General features: G+C 33.8%; 1 protein-coding gene across 5 annotated transcripts in view; it reads left to right on the top strand.

Moving 5' to 3' along the window:
• Nucleotides 1-14,928, top strand: part of LOC101890121 (glutaminase kidney isoform, mitochondrial) — a 53,104-nt gene extending 38,176 nt beyond the window's left edge. For 4 of the 5 annotated variants that reach the window (XM_005174810.4, XM_005174812.4, XM_005174813.4 and 1 more), the window contains 6 exons: nt 7,481-7,720; nt 7,784-8,041; nt 8,639-8,754; nt 8,947-9,227; nt 11,191-11,937; nt 11,994-14,928. In XM_005174810.4, the coding sequence (XP_005174867.1) occupies nt 7,481-7,720; nt 7,784-8,041; nt 8,639-8,754; nt 8,947-9,227; nt 11,191-11,937; nt 11,994-12,110 (1,759 nt within the window). In that variant the 3' untranslated portion in view covers nt 12,111-14,928. Of the gene's footprint in view, nt 1-2,888; nt 3,037-7,480; nt 7,721-7,783; nt 8,042-8,638; nt 8,755-8,946; nt 9,228-11,190; nt 11,938-11,993 lie in introns of those variants that run through there. The other variant, XM_005174814.4, reaches the window with a different exon arrangement.
• Nucleotides 14,929-17,675: the final 2,747 nt, after the last annotated feature.

Genomic DNA, 17,675 nt, shown 5'->3' with positions numbered 1-17,675 from the left:
GACCTTGATGAGATTTTCTCTCACAATAAAAACTCTAGAAGCTCACTCTAGAAGTCTACTAGAAGGTCTTCTTTTCATAAAAGACTTTAATAAAACCTTTCCGTCATAGAAGATTTTGAGAAGGTATTTTTCTTCTTTTGAAAATTCCTCTCTTTATATAGGAGAATAAGTCATTTCTCCATAAAATACCTCATTTTCATTGGAAAAAAAATCTTGAGAGGCGAGTTTTTTCTTTTAGGAAGACCTTGAGAAAATACAAATTTCACTGAATGTTATGAAAAGTTCTCCTCTCCTTTGAAAATCTTTATAAATTTGTTCATAGAAAATGCTTGGAGGGTCTTTTGTTTATAACAGATCTTTTGATCAGATATTCTGTTCAAAATGGGCTTTAAGAAAGTCTTGTCCTTATAAAAACCCATGAGAAGGTTTTCTGTTCATCGAAAGCCTTTATAGTTTCTTCTTGTAATATAAGATTTTCTACTCATAGAAGATCTCGACAGTATCTTCTCTATAGAATAGGTTTAGAGGGTCTACCCGATATGTGATCTTTAGAAGGTATCCCCATTTAAATTTATGATCTTATTAGAAGAATAGTTTTTTTAAAGCCCTTGGAAGTTCGGTTGAAGAATTTCAGGGACATTTATAACCAACTTTCCGATATTTGGCCGGCTGGTGCGCATGATAACTCCCGAAGGGAATATCCGATTTAGTCCCAACGTGGTACATCATAATATTATTATCAAACTAATATCGATTTTGGAGATAGGCAATATCGGTCTACTTCTTCTAGTACCTCAAACACAAAAGGTAGATTTATTCAAACACAAAAAAAATGTATATATATATATATATATATATATATATATATATATATATACATATATATATATATATATATATATATATATATATATATATATATATATATATATATATATATATATATATATATATATATATATATATATATATATATATATATACATATATATATATATAAATTTTACCGCACAAAAAAGAAAGGTTAATCCCATTTTGGAAATCCTAATATTTGCAATATTAGTTGCGAAAATGGACAGTATCACCCACTCCAGCAAGTACCTCCCCTACAAAGGTTCAAAATTTTGAATAATTATAACTCTTATAAAATGTGATGTAAGAGTTCTATTGAGCTAACGATCTCGTCACTTGGGTAAAAAAGTTTTCTGTCATAGGAGTTGCTTTTTAAATAACTCATGGGGAGAATATCGCAGACAAAAGATAAGGGAACTGATGAGGTTTAATGGCTCTTTCCGAAACCTAGGTATTCTCTGCCTTACCCCTGGTAAACATTACCATCGTTTTCCACCAATAGACAAACGTTGTTATTATAAAAACAACAATAATGGGATTAAGCCTGATCATTTTGCAACTACAAATTTTTTTATTTTCGACAAATTTAACATATTTGAGGAAAACGTCAACTATATTTGATAGTAGTAGGATTTTAGATCAAATTACCAAAAGTGTTTCGGGTTCCAAGGTCAAACTTTTTAATTTCCTTCATATAGCCTTGACCATGTACAATAGAACCCCGATATTTTGAAATATATTTCCCAAAATCTAATACATAACACTAAAAAATTATGGAGTTACTTCAAGAATTATTGCTTTAAAAATGGATCATATCGGCCACATATAAGAATATATATTGATTTTAAGCATTTTTTAAGTTTAACTTTCGCTTAAGTTTCAGTATTAGATTTATCCATGGCGTATACATAACGACATCAGTTATACGACCTATAGCACAATAGATAAACACTTTCGAATTCGGTTTTATTAGCAATGTCTCAATTAACATGCACACATAGATTGTTGATAAAAGTATAATTATTTTTGAAAGAAGGAATTTGCCATTATTTGGGATAAACAAAAAAAAATTGTTTTATATATAAGTTTTTTTTTAACATTTTTTGGCTCAACCTATTATTGTGGACCCAAAATTAACAATTAAAATTCTTGTCTCTTTGCTGAGATGAAGATATCAAAGTAAATATTTTTGTCACATCGTTTGAACTTTGAGCGTAATCTTTATTTTTTTTTTAACTTCTGTCTGCCTACAAACCATACATTTAGTAGATTTAATTTATAAATTGATTAAACAACGGTTATTTTGCGTTGTCAAAAATTAAATAAAAATGTTAGCAATTAGCAAAAATATAATATACCGAAATACGAAAATGATAAAAACAATTGAACGCAGTTTCTCAAATTTGACTCACAATTTTTTTTTCAAATTATTCGTACAACATAGAAGTATTAATAAACATATAAAACATGTGGATTTTTTGTCTACTAATTTATATCGACCCCTTTTATATACCCCAACATTTTCGCCTTTTATATACCTCTAAATGGTCTCATACTCCCCATACCCAATCTCCTCTATTTAAGGGAAAGAATTTTAAACAAATCACTTTCACGAAAATAGTTTAACCAAGCCCCTCCATCTCCAAATTTCAAGTTTATGGTCGCATGTTCTTGTTATTTTCTCCTTCCCCCCATTCAGGTCACATCTGCGATCACTTAGTTGTTCTTGTTGCTTGTAGTGGCAACAGTGTTAACTGCCCTTTTTATTTTACTTGTCAATCACGTCCAATTAAGGCAAAGACACTTTGATTTCTATTTCTTTATTTAGACGCGTTGTTATATTTGGTTCCGAATAATTAACAATTGTTTTGTTTTATTGAAATCAATCGGCAAAAAAAATTGTTGGCGATGCTAAAAAATTGCTCTTAATTGATTTGCTGACGAAAATTTGGAGGCAATGCTGATTGATATATGAAGCCGTTGTGGAATTGTGGCCAGTTGGCGGTTACTAGTCGGACAAGGCGGTTCTAACTATCCTTTGGAAAAAAAACGAAATCGAAACATTCTTTTTAAGTTTTAATATCTTTTTCTTGCTAAATCGATCAAAAAGGTTATGGAATTTGCATACCGCGAAGCGATCATGATCGAATATTACTGTCTGAGGTGCCTACCAATAGTGAATCGGTAATGAAGAAAATGTGGAAAATTAAATAATCGATAAGCGAAAGAAAAGAACAATAAATTATAAAATGAAGTGATATATGATATTATATTGGACTAAAAACCTAAAGTTTTATATCATGAAGCACAAATATAAGAAAACAAACAATGAAAATGATGTGCAAAATATATTTATTGATCCATCAAATTTACAGCGGTATTAATGAATATATCAAATTTTGACTAGGAAATCCCACTCTATGGATATTTTTTCAAAACTTCTCGTATTCTCTTAGTTATATATTTCAAAATGAATGATTTCCACATGTCAAATTAGTACTATATTCGAATAGTTTCAGTATTCCATCTTTACACATATATTGGAATGGAGCTAGTAGTGCGATTTACGACATGGAAATACTTAAAATCAATTTTCGGCCTCAGTACGATAGATCTAATCTTATAACGAATTTAATAGTGGAATTTCAGGACTCCATTTCTACTCCTTTACACGTTGTAATATTCGTACATTCTTAGTTTCTCATCAGTACTCATTTAGTACATTTGTAATACAGAAAAGTTCACAATTTGCCAACTTCCAACTTTTTCGACCTGTCACACAAAAATTACTAAAATTTCGAAGTTCTTTTCATTTGCATGTCCACATCAAAAATTACCAAATGTTTAAATTAAAGCTCTGTTACTTTCCAATTTTTACTATTGGTACTTTTTTGGGTACCAAAAGCTAACAGTTTTATACCCTCCTCCATACAATGGAGGGTATATTAACTTTGTCATTCCGTTTGTAACTCCTCGAAATACTCATGTCAGACCCAACAAAGTATATATATATATATTCTTGATCAGCGTAAAATTCTAAGTCGATTTAGCGATGTCCGTCTGTCTGTCTGCCCGTCTGTCTGTCTGTTGTAATCACACATGTTTATTTTTCCAGTAGGCAGGTTAAGTTCGTAAATGGGCCATGTAGGTCCACGTTTTCATATAGCCCCCATATAACGGTACCTCCCTATATTCGGTATTTTGATGATTTTAGCGACATTATTCACCGGAATTGTTTCAAAATTGGTATTTGAAGTTCGTAATGAATACTACAGTCTAAGATAGAAAATTGTCTGTACAAGTCCATGTCTTCGTCTAGCCCCCATACAACGGTACCGCCCGATATTCGGTATTTTGGTGATTTTAACGACATTATTCACGGGAATTGTTTCAAATTTGGTATTTGAAGTTCGTTATAGGAACTACAGTCTGTGACAGAAAATTTTCTGTGCGGGTCCAGGTCTTCGTATAGGCCCCATATATCAGTACCTCCCTATATTCGGTATTTTGATGATTTTAGCGACATTATTCACCGGAATTGTTTCAAAATTGGTATTTGAAGTTCGTAATGAATACTACAGTCTAAGATAGAAAATTGTCTGTACAAGTCCATGTCTTCGTCTAGCCCCCATACAACGGTACCGCCCGATGTTCGGTATTTTGGTGATTTTAACGACATTATTCACGGGAATTGTTTCAAATTTGGTATTTGAAGTTCGTTATAGGAACTACAGTCTGTGACAGAAAATTTTCTGTGCGGGTCCAGGTCTTCGTATAGGCCCCATATATCAGTACCTCCCTATATTCGGTATTTTCATGATTTTAGCGACATTATTCACCGGAATTGTTTGAAAATTGGTATTTGAAGTTCGTAATGAATACTACAGTCTAAGATAGAAAATTGTCTGTGCAAGTCCATTTCTTCGTATAGCCCCCATATAACGGTACCTCCTGATATTCGGTATTTTGGTGATTTTAACGACATTATTCACGGGAATTGTTTCAAATTTGGTACTTGAAGCTCAAAATGGATACTACACCCTAAGACAGAAAATTGTCTATGCAGGTCCAGGTCTTCGTATAACTCCGATATAACGGTACCTCCCTATATTCGGTATTTTGATGATTTTAGCGACATTATTCACCGGAATTGTTTGAAAATTGGTATTTGAAGTTCGTAATGAATACTACAGTCTGTGACAGAAAATTGTCTGTGCGGGTCCAGGTCTTCGTATAGGCCCCAGATATCAGTACTTCCCATATTCGGTATTTTGACGATTTTAGGTACAATACCCACCGAAATTGTTTGAAATGTGGTATTTGAAGTTCGTAATGGATGCTACAGCCTGTGACAGAAAACTGTCTATGCTGGTCCAGGTCTTTGCACAGCTCCAATTTAACGGCAGCTCCTTATATACGATATTTTGATGATTTTAGCTACATTATTCACCGTTTATTTCAAGTTTCCAATTTGAATATGGTAATGGCTTATGACAAACAATGCCTATGTATGTCCACGTCGTATAGACCCCAATATGACGGCTATATTCGGTATTTTTAAAATTTTAACAGAATTTTTTAAGGATTTTATTTTTTTTAAATTTCCAAATTCGTTGCAAATGGTGGAGGGTATTAAAAGTTCGGCCTGGCCGAACTTAGTGCTTTTTAACTTGTTCTAAATGAAATTAACGAAACATTTTAATTCAATAATTTTATGATTCTTATTACGATACCAAATTTTCTGCTCGAAAAGTACTTTTTAATTCTTTTTTGTAGTCGATCAGTACGATCTTTCGTACATTATGCCCTTTTTAACCCCTTCAGACTAGAAGAGACTCTCATGCCAAGTCATAGAGTTACTGTACTATTTTTAGAAACTTTAAAGTACCTCCATGTTCGCATTTATACACGAACCTTCGAAAGTGTAAAGTTTATCTGAAAAAATAAATTTTTTAGTACCTTTTTTGATTTAGTGCTATTTACTGCAGTATTGGCACAAATTGTACTATACTTAAAAAAACAGGACGATTTTTGGTCGAATTTCGAAAAAGGATGAGAAAAACTTGATAACTACTTTTCGAATTCTAAGTGCAGCAGTACATTTGTTGGTACTTTATTAGTACCTTTTAGTATGAGTTTTTGAAAACTGCCAACTAAGTTGATATCTTGTACTTATCGTGATTCACATTCACCAGGAGTATGGTCCACTCCTTCATATTTAGTACACTTAATACCCTTTTAGTACCAAAAAAGATGCAATTTTCTTAAGAAGATTCTAACAAATTTTTAAAACCTTTTTATCAATTTTCAGCATTTTACCTGTATTTGTACAATATTTAGGTCCGATTTTTTAGTCGAATTTCGAAAAATACTGAGCAAAACTTGATATCGAATTTTGGAATTCTAAGTGCAACAGCATATTTCCTGGTCCTTTTTTAGTACCTTTTAGTTCGATTTTTTGAAAACTCCAATTAAGTTGATATCTCGCAACTATCGTGGTTCACATACACCAGAAGTGACCCCTAACCAAATTTCAGAGTTATGGTACCATATTTAGTATATTTGTACCCTTTTAGTACCAAAAAGGTACGATTTCCCTAATTGAATTTCCACAAAAATTTTAAGAATATTAGAAGTTTTGTATAACGAATTTTAGAATCCCAACTGTAAGATTTCGTACTCCAAATGTAACAGTACATTTGTTGGTACTTTTTTTAGTACATTTTAGTACGAGTTTTTGAAAACTTCAATTAAGTGATATCTCGTACCTATCGTGATTCACATACACCAGAAGTGACCCCTAACCAAATTTCAGAGTTATGGTACCATTCCTTCATATTTAGTGCATTTGTACCCTTTTAGTACCAAAGAAAGGTACGATTTTCTAAATTAAATTTCAAAGAAAATTCTAACAATGTTAAAGGACTTGTATAAAAAATTTTAGAATTCCAGCGTTATAGTCCAGAGTTATAGTCTACTTTTCATATTCAGTACATTTGTACCCTTTTAGTACCAAAGAAAGGTACGATTTTCTAAATTAAATTTCAAAGAAAATTCTAACAATATTAGAAGACTTGTATTACAACTTTTAGAATTCCAGCTATATCAGAACAATATTTAGTATAATTTCGTACTTTTAGTACGAATTTCTCAAAACTGCAATTTTGTCTGCGGAATATCATCAAGAATAGCCTATGTGCAAGCATTCAAAATTACATCTCTAAAAATTCAGAATGTTAACTTCACAAACACAGTTTTTTGTACTAATTAGTACGAATTCTAAAAAAACTGCCTTGTCTTCCCTCCCAGGTGGTACCGCCCTTTCAAAGGATAGAAAATAATTTTGATTTTGGAAAAGCACGAAGAAAATGTTGCCAAATTTTTTAGTCTGCCTGATTTTTTAGCACATCACCTCACAAGGGATTCTTAGCACTTTTTTACTTCCGTTTTGAATTTTTTTCTAAAAATTTTCTGTTTTTTGTCTCGTTTGTCCTTTTGTGTAAATAAATCTGTATATTTTTGTATAGCATGCTTAGCTGATATCAATATATAACTATGTGTCCGATCACGTTTCTGGAATATTTATTTACTAATAACCTTTCTTCTTTTCCCCCTTGCCCCCGCACAGTCATCGTGAACAGGAACAACGCAATGCCGAAGATGTCTTGTTTGATATGTTCTACAATGAGGAGACGGGTCTTATATCGATGGGCAAATTCCTGGCTGCCCTCAAGACCACTGGCATACGGCGCAGTGATCCACGTATCAAGGAGTTGATGGAAAATCTAAAAAAGGTGCACAAGTTGTCCAACTATGAGTCTGGGTCATCGGCTGAGACCCAAAACCTGAATCGTGAGACTTTTAAGGCGTAAGTGAAAATAATAGTTTTTTATAAATAATTTTATTAATTTTTTTAAATTTATTTTTGCAGTGTGGTTGCCCAAAACATTGTCCTGATTGCCAAGGCCTTCCGCCAACAGTTTGTCATACCCGATTTTGTGGGCTTTGTCAAGGATGTCGAGGACATTTATTGGAAATGTAAAAGCAACACCGATGGCAAGGTGGCCGATTACATACCCCAGCTGGCCCGCTATAGCCCCGAATCCTGGGGTGTCAGTATTTGCACCATTGATGGCCAACGCTACTCCATTGGCGATGTCGACATACCCTTTACATTGCAAAGTTGCAGGTAATTATTTTTTTTGCCAACGAATTCTTTTCATTTGCCATGGACAAATTTTCATTCATTGTCGCTAGATCAGTCCGGTCAGGTTGGTTTTGTATTCTGGTTTTTTTGTTCTAAATTTTTTTGTTTTTCCAAAGAAAAAATCTAATGAGAATTATTGCAGTTCGATCACATCGTTGTGAGAGTCGTGAGCAAAGCGGCGAGCCACTTCTTTCTTAAAATAAAAGGAAGAAAGAAAAAAGAAACGGCCTGCTTGGTTCATTGATTTCAGCTTGTTGGTCACCTCTGCCCAGGCGTGTGTGAGAATGTGAATGCTGTGGTGTGTTTGTGTTGTGCTTACCCACCTCCAAAGTGTGATGGGCTGCTGTTGTTCTTCGTTGTTTGTTAGACCCATCATCCCATCCATACAAACCACACCCACTGTTGTTTCATCCATTCGTTCGTTCGCTCGCTCGTTTGTTCGAAAAACGAACGAATATTCGTTAAGCTAAAATGCCAAACAAAAAACAAACACTGCTCTCAGCTATCTCTCTAAAGGTCTGTTCTCGTATTAATTGCAACAAATTTTACTTTATTATTTTCCTTTTGCAACAACAATAGCAAACCCCTGACCTATGCCATTGCCTTGGAAAAGTTGGGACCCAATGTGGTGCACTCGTATGTTGGCCAGGAGCCAAGTGGTCGGAATTTCAACGAGCTCGTATTGGATTATAATAGTAAGTGTGAAGAGGAATTAGAGAAATCGGAAATAAATATTAAACATAAATAAATAAAATTTAATAATTAAAAATTATTATTAAATTTTTTAAAATTTTATGTTTAATAATTTTCTGATTTTTTCAATTTTACTAATAAATATTTTTTTAAATCATTTCTTATTTTAAATTGTCTTTTTTCCCTTTTTCCAGATAAACCCCACAATCCCATGATCAATGCTGGTGCCATATTAACCTGTTCCCTCATCCATGCCCTGATCAAACCCGAAATGACAATGGCCGAGAAATTCGATTATGTCATGAATTGGTTCAAACGTCTGTCGGGCGGTGATAATATCGGCTTTAATAATGCCGTATTCTTGTCCGAGCGAGAAGCTGCCGATCGCAACTATGCCTTGGGCTTTTATATGCGTGAAAATAAATGTTATCCGAAGCGTACAAACCTCAAGGAGGTTATGGACTTTTATTTCCAGGTGAGAGAACTAAAAAAAAAAAAAAAAACAAGTAAAACCAATAGGGTAAAGTAAAAATCGGACGGGCCGACTGTATGATACCCTACACCACTATGCATATTTAGTAGAGCTCCCGTAACAAAATAATTTATTTGAAGTAGATCATACCACCTATCAAGGCATGGGAGGCATATGCAATTCTGAATCGATTTTCACTAAATTTGACGGGGACATTTTAATCTGTTATACGAAATAACATTGCTATAGAGTGCATGATAGCACTTCGAGAAGGATTGTATTAAAAAATATATATATCGGAGCCGAGTTCCACAAAATGAATACGTACTTTGGAAATTTACTCCATTTGGGCTGATATTAGTCATTATTTTCACAATAAACCTGAATTCGGATTAAGGGTATATATGGTAGCTATATCCAAATCTGAGCCGATCTCGATAAAACTTAGCAAATGTATTTCCTAACCCTATAAGTTATCTGGTACCAAAAAACGTTGCTGTCAAATGCATATTACGAATGTGAGGGACTTAAAGGCCAAATCGGATGAAACCTATGTATGGGAATTCGATGTACTTGCTTTTAGACTGAATTCGAAGGGATGTACCAAAATTTAGGACTTTTGGGCTGATAATGACATTTGGTGCACAATTAAACCGAAATCGGTTGAAGATATATATGGGAGCTATATTCAAATCTGAACCGATTTTGATAAAATTTGGCAGAGGTATTTCTGGGCTGTATCTGATATCTGGTACCATATATAAATTTCTTGGAGTGCGAATGTGAGGGACTTCAACACCAAATCGGATGAAACATATATATGGAAGCTTTAGCTATATCTGAACCGATTTTCATCAAATGTTTTTGCTTGGGAACTGAAATCGGCCAGATATGCCTAAATTCAGGTCATTTGGACCGATATTGGCTATTTGGTGCACAATTAACCCGAAATCGGTTGAAGATATATGTGGGAGCTATATCTAAACCTGATTCGATTATCCTTGGGCCAAACAAATATTGTTTGGAAAATTTCATTCATGCGACCTGCATTTTGTTCACAAGGATACATAGGCAGACGGACAGATTATATGGATAATGTTCTGTCGGCGTACAAAGAACTTATTGCGAATTCTAAATACCGAATGTTAAGCTATTTCGCTGAAAACTGTTGCTGAAATCGGGAAAATACCGAATATCGGGAGGTACAATTTTCTGCCACAGTAGAAAGAACTCACAAAAACTTCCAAATACCGAATGTTAATCTATTCCGCTGGAAACGAAGGTTAAACTCGTCAAAATGCAAAATATGCGGAGGTACAATTATATGGGGGCTATAGAAAAACGTGGATCCGTATAGACAATGTTCTGTCACAGCAGATTTGACTCATTACGAATTTTAAGTTTTTCCGCTAGAAGCTGAGATTCAAATCATTAAAATACCAAATATGGGGAGGTACAATTATATGAGACCTATAGGAAAAAACATAGACCTCTAATATCGGGAGTTACAATTCTATGGGAGCTATACAAAAGCATGGACCAATATGGATAATGTCCTGCCAATTATAAATGTTCTGCCACTTATAAACTTCAAATACCGAATTTTAAGCTATTCCGCTAGAAACTAAGGCAAAAATTATCAAAATACCTAATATATGGAGGTACAATTATACGGGGCTATATGAAAGCCTTTACCGATATTGCTCCCTTATTCTTCATCCCCATGGCTAAATCGACTTCCCATTTTACTCTGATCAAGGATTTATATACTTTGTTGGGTCTAAAATGAACAGTTCGATGAGTTACAAACGGAAGGAAAGACTTAATAACAACATTCCCCTTAGGGGCCGGTTTTACGATTCCAAGCGACACGAATTCTATCCGAATAGGGGCTGTTTTTTCTTTCAGACCCTCCATTTTCATTAACATTTTTTTCAAATCGTATTTTTTTGTTCTTTTCTTACAGTGCTGCTCCATGGAAACCACCTGCGAAGCAATGTCTGTCATAGCCGCCACCCTGGCCAATGGTGGTATTTGTCCCACCACAGAGGAGAAAATTTTCCGGCCCGAGGTGGTACGTGATGTCCTGTCAATTATGCATTCGTGCGGTACCTATGACTACTCTGGTCAGTTTGCCTTCAAAGTGGGCCTGCCCGCCAAGTCTGGAGTCAGCGGTGGCATGATGTTGGTCATACCCAATGTTATGGGTATTTTTGCCTGGTCACCTCCGCTAGATCAATTGGGCAACAGTGTTCGTGGTGTACAATTCTGTGAGGAATTGGTGAATGTTTTCAATTTCCATCGTTATGATAATTTGAAACATGCCACGAATAAGAAAGATCCTCGCAAACATCGCTATGAAACCAAAGGCTTGTCAATTGTCAATTTGCTCTTCTCGGCAGCGAGTGGAGATGTAACGGCGCTGCGTAGACATCGTTTGTCTGGCATGGATATTACCTTGGCCGATTATGATGGTCGTACGGCCTTGCATTTGGCTGCCTCCGAGGGTCACTTGGATTGTGTACGTTTCCTGTTGGAACAGTGTCATGTTCCACACAATCCCAAAGATCGTTGGGGTAATATGCCCGTAGATGAGGCAGAGAATTTCGGCCATCATAATATTGTGGAATATCTGAAGGAGTGGGCCGAAAAGGCTGTGAATAATGAAGAAGTGGCTACAGAGGCTGTGGTCAAGAATACCGAAGCTGATGAGGTAAGAGAATGTTATTTTAAATTGAAAAATTGATATTAATTAAAGCCTACTTTTAGGAGCTTATCACTCAGGACATTAAGACTGGCTATGATCGCAGTGCCACCGCCAGTCCCATGCCATCGGAAGCCAGCTCCAGTAGTGGTCCCGATGATCACAGCCGTCCCGGCCTTTAAAGACTTAGACTTTAGTAGTATACCTGAAAGTAGCGGTTAATGGAATCTCTTAATTTTTAATTTTTCCTAGGAACTTTTTTTTATATAGTTTTCGTTTTCAAGCATGTGTGAGTTGTAACGGATATAAGAAAGGGGAAATGTCAGCATTTTTTCGGAAATCTATTAAATTTAAGAGATTTCCTCGAGAAATCCTCTAAACTTTTATGGGAAATTTATTTGTTTTGAAAACGTTTGTGGGAAATTAATATGTTTTGAAAGATAAGATATGTCTATAAAGGACTTTTTTTAATGAAACCGTTTTCCGCTTTTTATACACCACAAGGTGTAACAGGCAAAAGGAAACGAGATAGACCCATAGTTCCTTTTGATGATCTGCATAGAATCACATTCTGTGTCGATTTATGCATGTCCGTCCGTCCGTCTGTCTGTACATGTATTTTTGTACACAAAGTACAGTTCGGATTTATTGCCCTATCCAGATGAAATTTTGCACAAATCATTTGTTTGGTCCAAGAACGAACCCTATTGAAATTGGAGATAATCGGTCAAAATTTAGATATAGCTCCCATATATATCTTCGTCCGATTTGCCTTTTATTGTGCACCAAACGTGTAATATCAGCCCGAATAGTATGGAATTTTGCACATACAACCAAATTAGGCCTGCAAATAAGTATGCCAAATTTGATCGAAATCGGTTCAGATATAGCTATAGCCCCCATATATATTGTTTATTCGATTTGTTATTTTTGTCCTCCGCAGTCGTAATATGCACTCTGTGACAACAATATTTGGGGAAATATATTAAATACAGCTCAGAAATACATTTGCTAAAGTTTTATCGAGATCGGTTCAGATTTGAATATAGCTCCCATATATAACTTCGTCCGATTTTCATTTTATTGTGCACCAAACGTCTAATATTTGTCCAAATGGGATGAAATTTGGCTCTTACGACCGAATTAAGTCTCGAAGCTAGTATGTCAAATTTGGTGAGAATCGGTTTAGATATAGCTATAGCTCCCATATATATGGCTCATCCGATTCGTTATTTTTGTCCTCCGCAGCCGTAGTTTGCACTCTGTAACAACAATATTTTGGGAAATATATCAAATACAGCTCAGAAATACATTTGTTAAAGTTTATCGAGATCGGTTCAGATTTGGATATAGCTCCCATACATAACTTCGTCCGATTTACCTTTTATTGTGCACCAAACGTCTAATATTTGTCCAAATGGGATGGAATTTGGCAATTACGACTGAATTGAGTCTAGAAGCTAGTATGCCAAATTTGATGAAAATCGGTTCTGATATAGCTACAGCTCCCATATATATTGTTCATCCGATTTGTTATTTTTGTCCTCCGCAGTCGTAATATGCACTCTGTGACAACAATATTTGGGGAAATATATCAAATACAGCTCAGAAATACATTTGTCAAATTTTATCGAGATCGGTTCCGATTTGGATGTAGCTCCCATATATATATCTTTATCCAATTTCAAATTAATTGTGCACCAAATGGGCAATACAAGTCCGAATTTAAAAGATACAAATGCTTCGGCATATTTAGTCTTTTGAACTTTAAATTATAATTATAATCATAGCATGTATGATTGAATTCTCCCATAAAAACTTTTAATTGTTATGCGGAGCTCTACTAAATTAGCAAAGTGGTGTAGGGTATCATAAAGTCGGCCCAGCCCGCCTTTAAGACTTTCTTTACTGGTTTGAGAATGTTGGATTATAATATAATTTTTACATTTTTTAATCGAAAATAATTATAAGGAAAAAAAGACGTTTATAGCCTAAAACTTGCTACTTTTAAATTGTTTTCCTATAACTGAAAAATCTCTGAAATTTTATCTTAAAGTCAAAAATATTTTTGCTTTCTTATATCCGTTAATTTGCTATTAAAAATTCCACAATTGTTATTATATTAATACCAGATAGATATAGAAGGTTCAAAGCTTTAGTTTCCAAACTCGAATCATAAAAAGAGGCATTTTATTTTGAAAGAAAAAAATCGACTTAGCATATCTACTTCCACAGTCCATAGATTTTCCAAAGAGAGGAGGGAAGAACCACAAGCTCCCACATAAAAAAATTATAAATAATGGGACAATTGAATGGTATATCCCTTGCCTTCCTCTTATGTAGTTTACTTCCATAGAAATTTTTTCACAATATTCCAAAGCCATAAAAAACCAGCCAGTGTTGACCACAAGATATTTAAACGAAAAAAAAGAAAACAAATAACCAAAAGAGAAATCCTGATAATGACAATAATACTACTTAAACAAATAATAATAATAATATTTATGCCACAATTTAAATTACTTATATATATGTATGTATGTAAGCTCATAAGTATATTTGTGTATTTTTATGATTCTTAATGATGAGATGGGTAATAATTTACCTTGTCACAAAAACGAGTTCCAAATAGTCCATTAAATATGTTCGTCTTTTTTTTTTGTCCATAGAAAATAGATCTCCAACGCCGCCACTTCATAACTCACACTCATTTTCACCTAAGGAGAATTTCAAAAACTATTCACACTCGTCGTCGTCGTTTTTTTTTAACTCTTTCTCATCAATGATTTGATTGATATTCCTGTGATTAACTCGAAATCTATTTTTGTATTTAGAAGATATCAAAGAAACAAAACTTAATTTTAAATTAAAAAAAACATCACTTATAATTTGAATTAGTTAATTACTATTATTGTTATTTTAAATATTAACTGAGAAATATGTATTATTTTTTTTAGCTTTGTTCATTGTAGGTTTAATTCACAGGTTCCTTTTTTACATTTATATAAAAACAATCATCCAAACACACATACATAAAACAATATTCATTAAGTCTACCCTTTAAAGAATGAGAAATAACTCTACCAACAATAAGCATTTTATTTTTCTTAGGTTATCTATTTTTTTTAGTTATTTAAAAACAAAACAAAAAATAATTATAAAAAAACATATACATATATATGTATGTATTTATGTACAAATACCTTATGTATATGTGTATATACCAAAAAAAAAATTAATATATTCTTTATTATATATTTATCTATATATATCTATGTATATGTAACCTGTATAGTTTCATAATGCCGAACAATTATGAATGACATCAATTAAATGTTTTAAAACTAATTATAAAATGTGTTAAATCGAAATAAAGAGTTTACCTAATTTGGGGTATAAATGCACCAAATAAAAAAAAAGAAATTTATTTTTTTGTATTTTATAAAATTGGAAATATGTGATATAATAGGTTTTGTTCAAAACTTAGAATATCATTTAAAGACCTTTTCTAGATTCATAGATTTGTTATACAGATCTTTTTGGGCATCTTCTTCAGAGGAAAGTCCTGTGAGAGTTCATCTATAAATGGAACATTGTCTAGAAGACTTTACCATTTCAAGTCCTTTTCTAAATCGATAGAATTTTTATACAGATCTTTTTGGGGATCTTGTTCAGAGGAAAGTCCTCTGAGAGGACTTGGCTAGAAGGCTTTAAGAGACAACATAAATTCTACCTTTTTTCTTTTAATAGAAGACCTTCATGATGTCATTTTAAGTATCATTAATGTCTAGTTTATCTTTTACAGTACTTTTATGGGTAAAATAACTTTCAATTTTTTTTGGCTGAACTGAGTCCTGTATCGTTCATAAATTCCATTGAAACCATCTAGACCATTAGGAATTAAAAAAACTGATATTTTCCTTTTCAGGAGGTTCAAATCGATTTTTAACAAGTAAAAAAGCAGTAAGTCCACCATACGGAACGAATTTGGAAATTTTCAAAAACAATAACACCTGCTTAAAACTTTGTTAAAATCTTAAAAATAATATACGATAAATAAAATACGAAGACGTGGATCTGCATAGGCAAATTTTGTCATAAGCCATATTCAAACACACAACTTGAAAAAAGAATCCGGTGAATAATGTAGCTAAAATTATCAAAATATTGAATACAGGGAGGTTATGTTATATTGGATCTATACGATTTTCTGTCACAGGCTGTAGTACCCATTGGGAACTTCAAATATCAAATTTCAAATAATTTCGGTGAATATTGTGCCTAAAATCATCAAAATACCGAATTTAGGGAGGTACTGATATATGAGGCCTATACGAAGACGTGGATCTGCACAATTTTCTGTTATCTTCTCTCTTCCTATCTCTCTCTCTTCCTATCTAAAAGATTTCTCTTCTAGTAGTTTTTTTCGTTATAGAGGGACTTTAGAAGGTCTTCTCTCAGTAGACTCTAAAAATTTCCTCCTGAATATCTAATCTCCAAGGCAAAACTTTAGATAATTTTCCCTCCATATTGAAAATGTTGATCTCTATAGAAAACCTCTAAAAAATATTTCCATAGAAAGCCTCTAGAAATCCCCCGATCTCCACAAGATCCGAAAAAGATCTTCTCCACACATATAAAGGCTTTAGAAAATCCAAATCTCTCTAAAGAAGAGATTTGGAAGGTCCCTAGAAATCTTCTATCTTAGGTGTTTCGCCTTCACAAAGGAGTTTAAAATCCTGCTTGCGTATGAACTTTGATTTCTGTTCACAGAAAATGTGATTCCCTGTTTCTAGATGAATTTCCCCTCACTGTACCCTCGGTAAATTCGGCTCACTGTTTTCATAGGCATTCCGACTTCCCAGAGAAGTTTAAAGTCACTATTCCCAATTCGGTTTTTACACCCTCCACCATAGTATGGAGGGTATATTTAGTTCGTCATTCCGTTTGTAACTCATAGAAATAATAATTTTAGACCTTACGAAGAATAACGGTCCCGAAAAGGCCTCTTTCAAAAACTCTTCCATCAAAGAGGACTCTTGCAACGTCTTTCCTAGACCTGGAATACCTTTTAAAGGTCTTCAAAAGTCTTCCATAAAGTAAATTCTCTCAGTGGGCTTTTTATAGTGAGAAGAGTTTTCAGAGAGGCCTTCATCCCGAAAAAGGGTATTTTAGAAACTCTTCCAACAAAGAGGACTCTTGTAACGTCTTTCCTAGACCTAGAATACCTTTTAAAGGCCTTCTTTGAGTCTTTTGTGCTTAGTAGATATCTGAAAGGGTTTTCTTGGGTAGAATATATCTGTCTAACCTTTTTGTTGTTTAAGAATCTTCCACAGATCCTTTTTAGACATCGCACCTTCTAAAGGTAATCTATAGGCCTTCATATAGGATAGTCGATTTTAGCTACCATTGTGTACGTTGAAATTTTTATGGTTTGTGTCCCGGCTACTTTTGTACAAAAGCTTGGTGACTACGGTCCATTTCTTAATTATGTTAAATAAAAGCTCTTTTCAGAAGGAAAACCTTTTAACATTTCCATTACTGTTCCATTAATGTTAAGATTAAAGCTTGTCACCCCCTTAGCCGAAGGAACTTGGAAACTATGACCGGCATTTGTACCTCAACAGATTTTATGTAAGTGTGTAACAATGTGTGTGCTTTTTGAAATATAGCTTTACTGTTACATTTTTCACTGTTCAATCACCAGAGCCATTAAAAAGCTTCAATTACTTTGCCAACGCCAAGCG

This window comes from Musca domestica, unplaced genomic scaffold (genome assembly GCF_030504385.1).
Source record: "Musca domestica strain aabys unplaced genomic scaffold, Musca_domestica.polishedcontigs.V.1.1 8, whole genome shotgun sequence".
Taxonomy (NCBI): Eukaryota; Metazoa; Arthropoda; class Insecta; order Diptera; family Muscidae; genus Musca; species Musca domestica.
The sequence above is the reverse complement of the archived record's forward strand: the minus strand, read 5'-3'. Positions and strand labels throughout refer to the sequence as shown.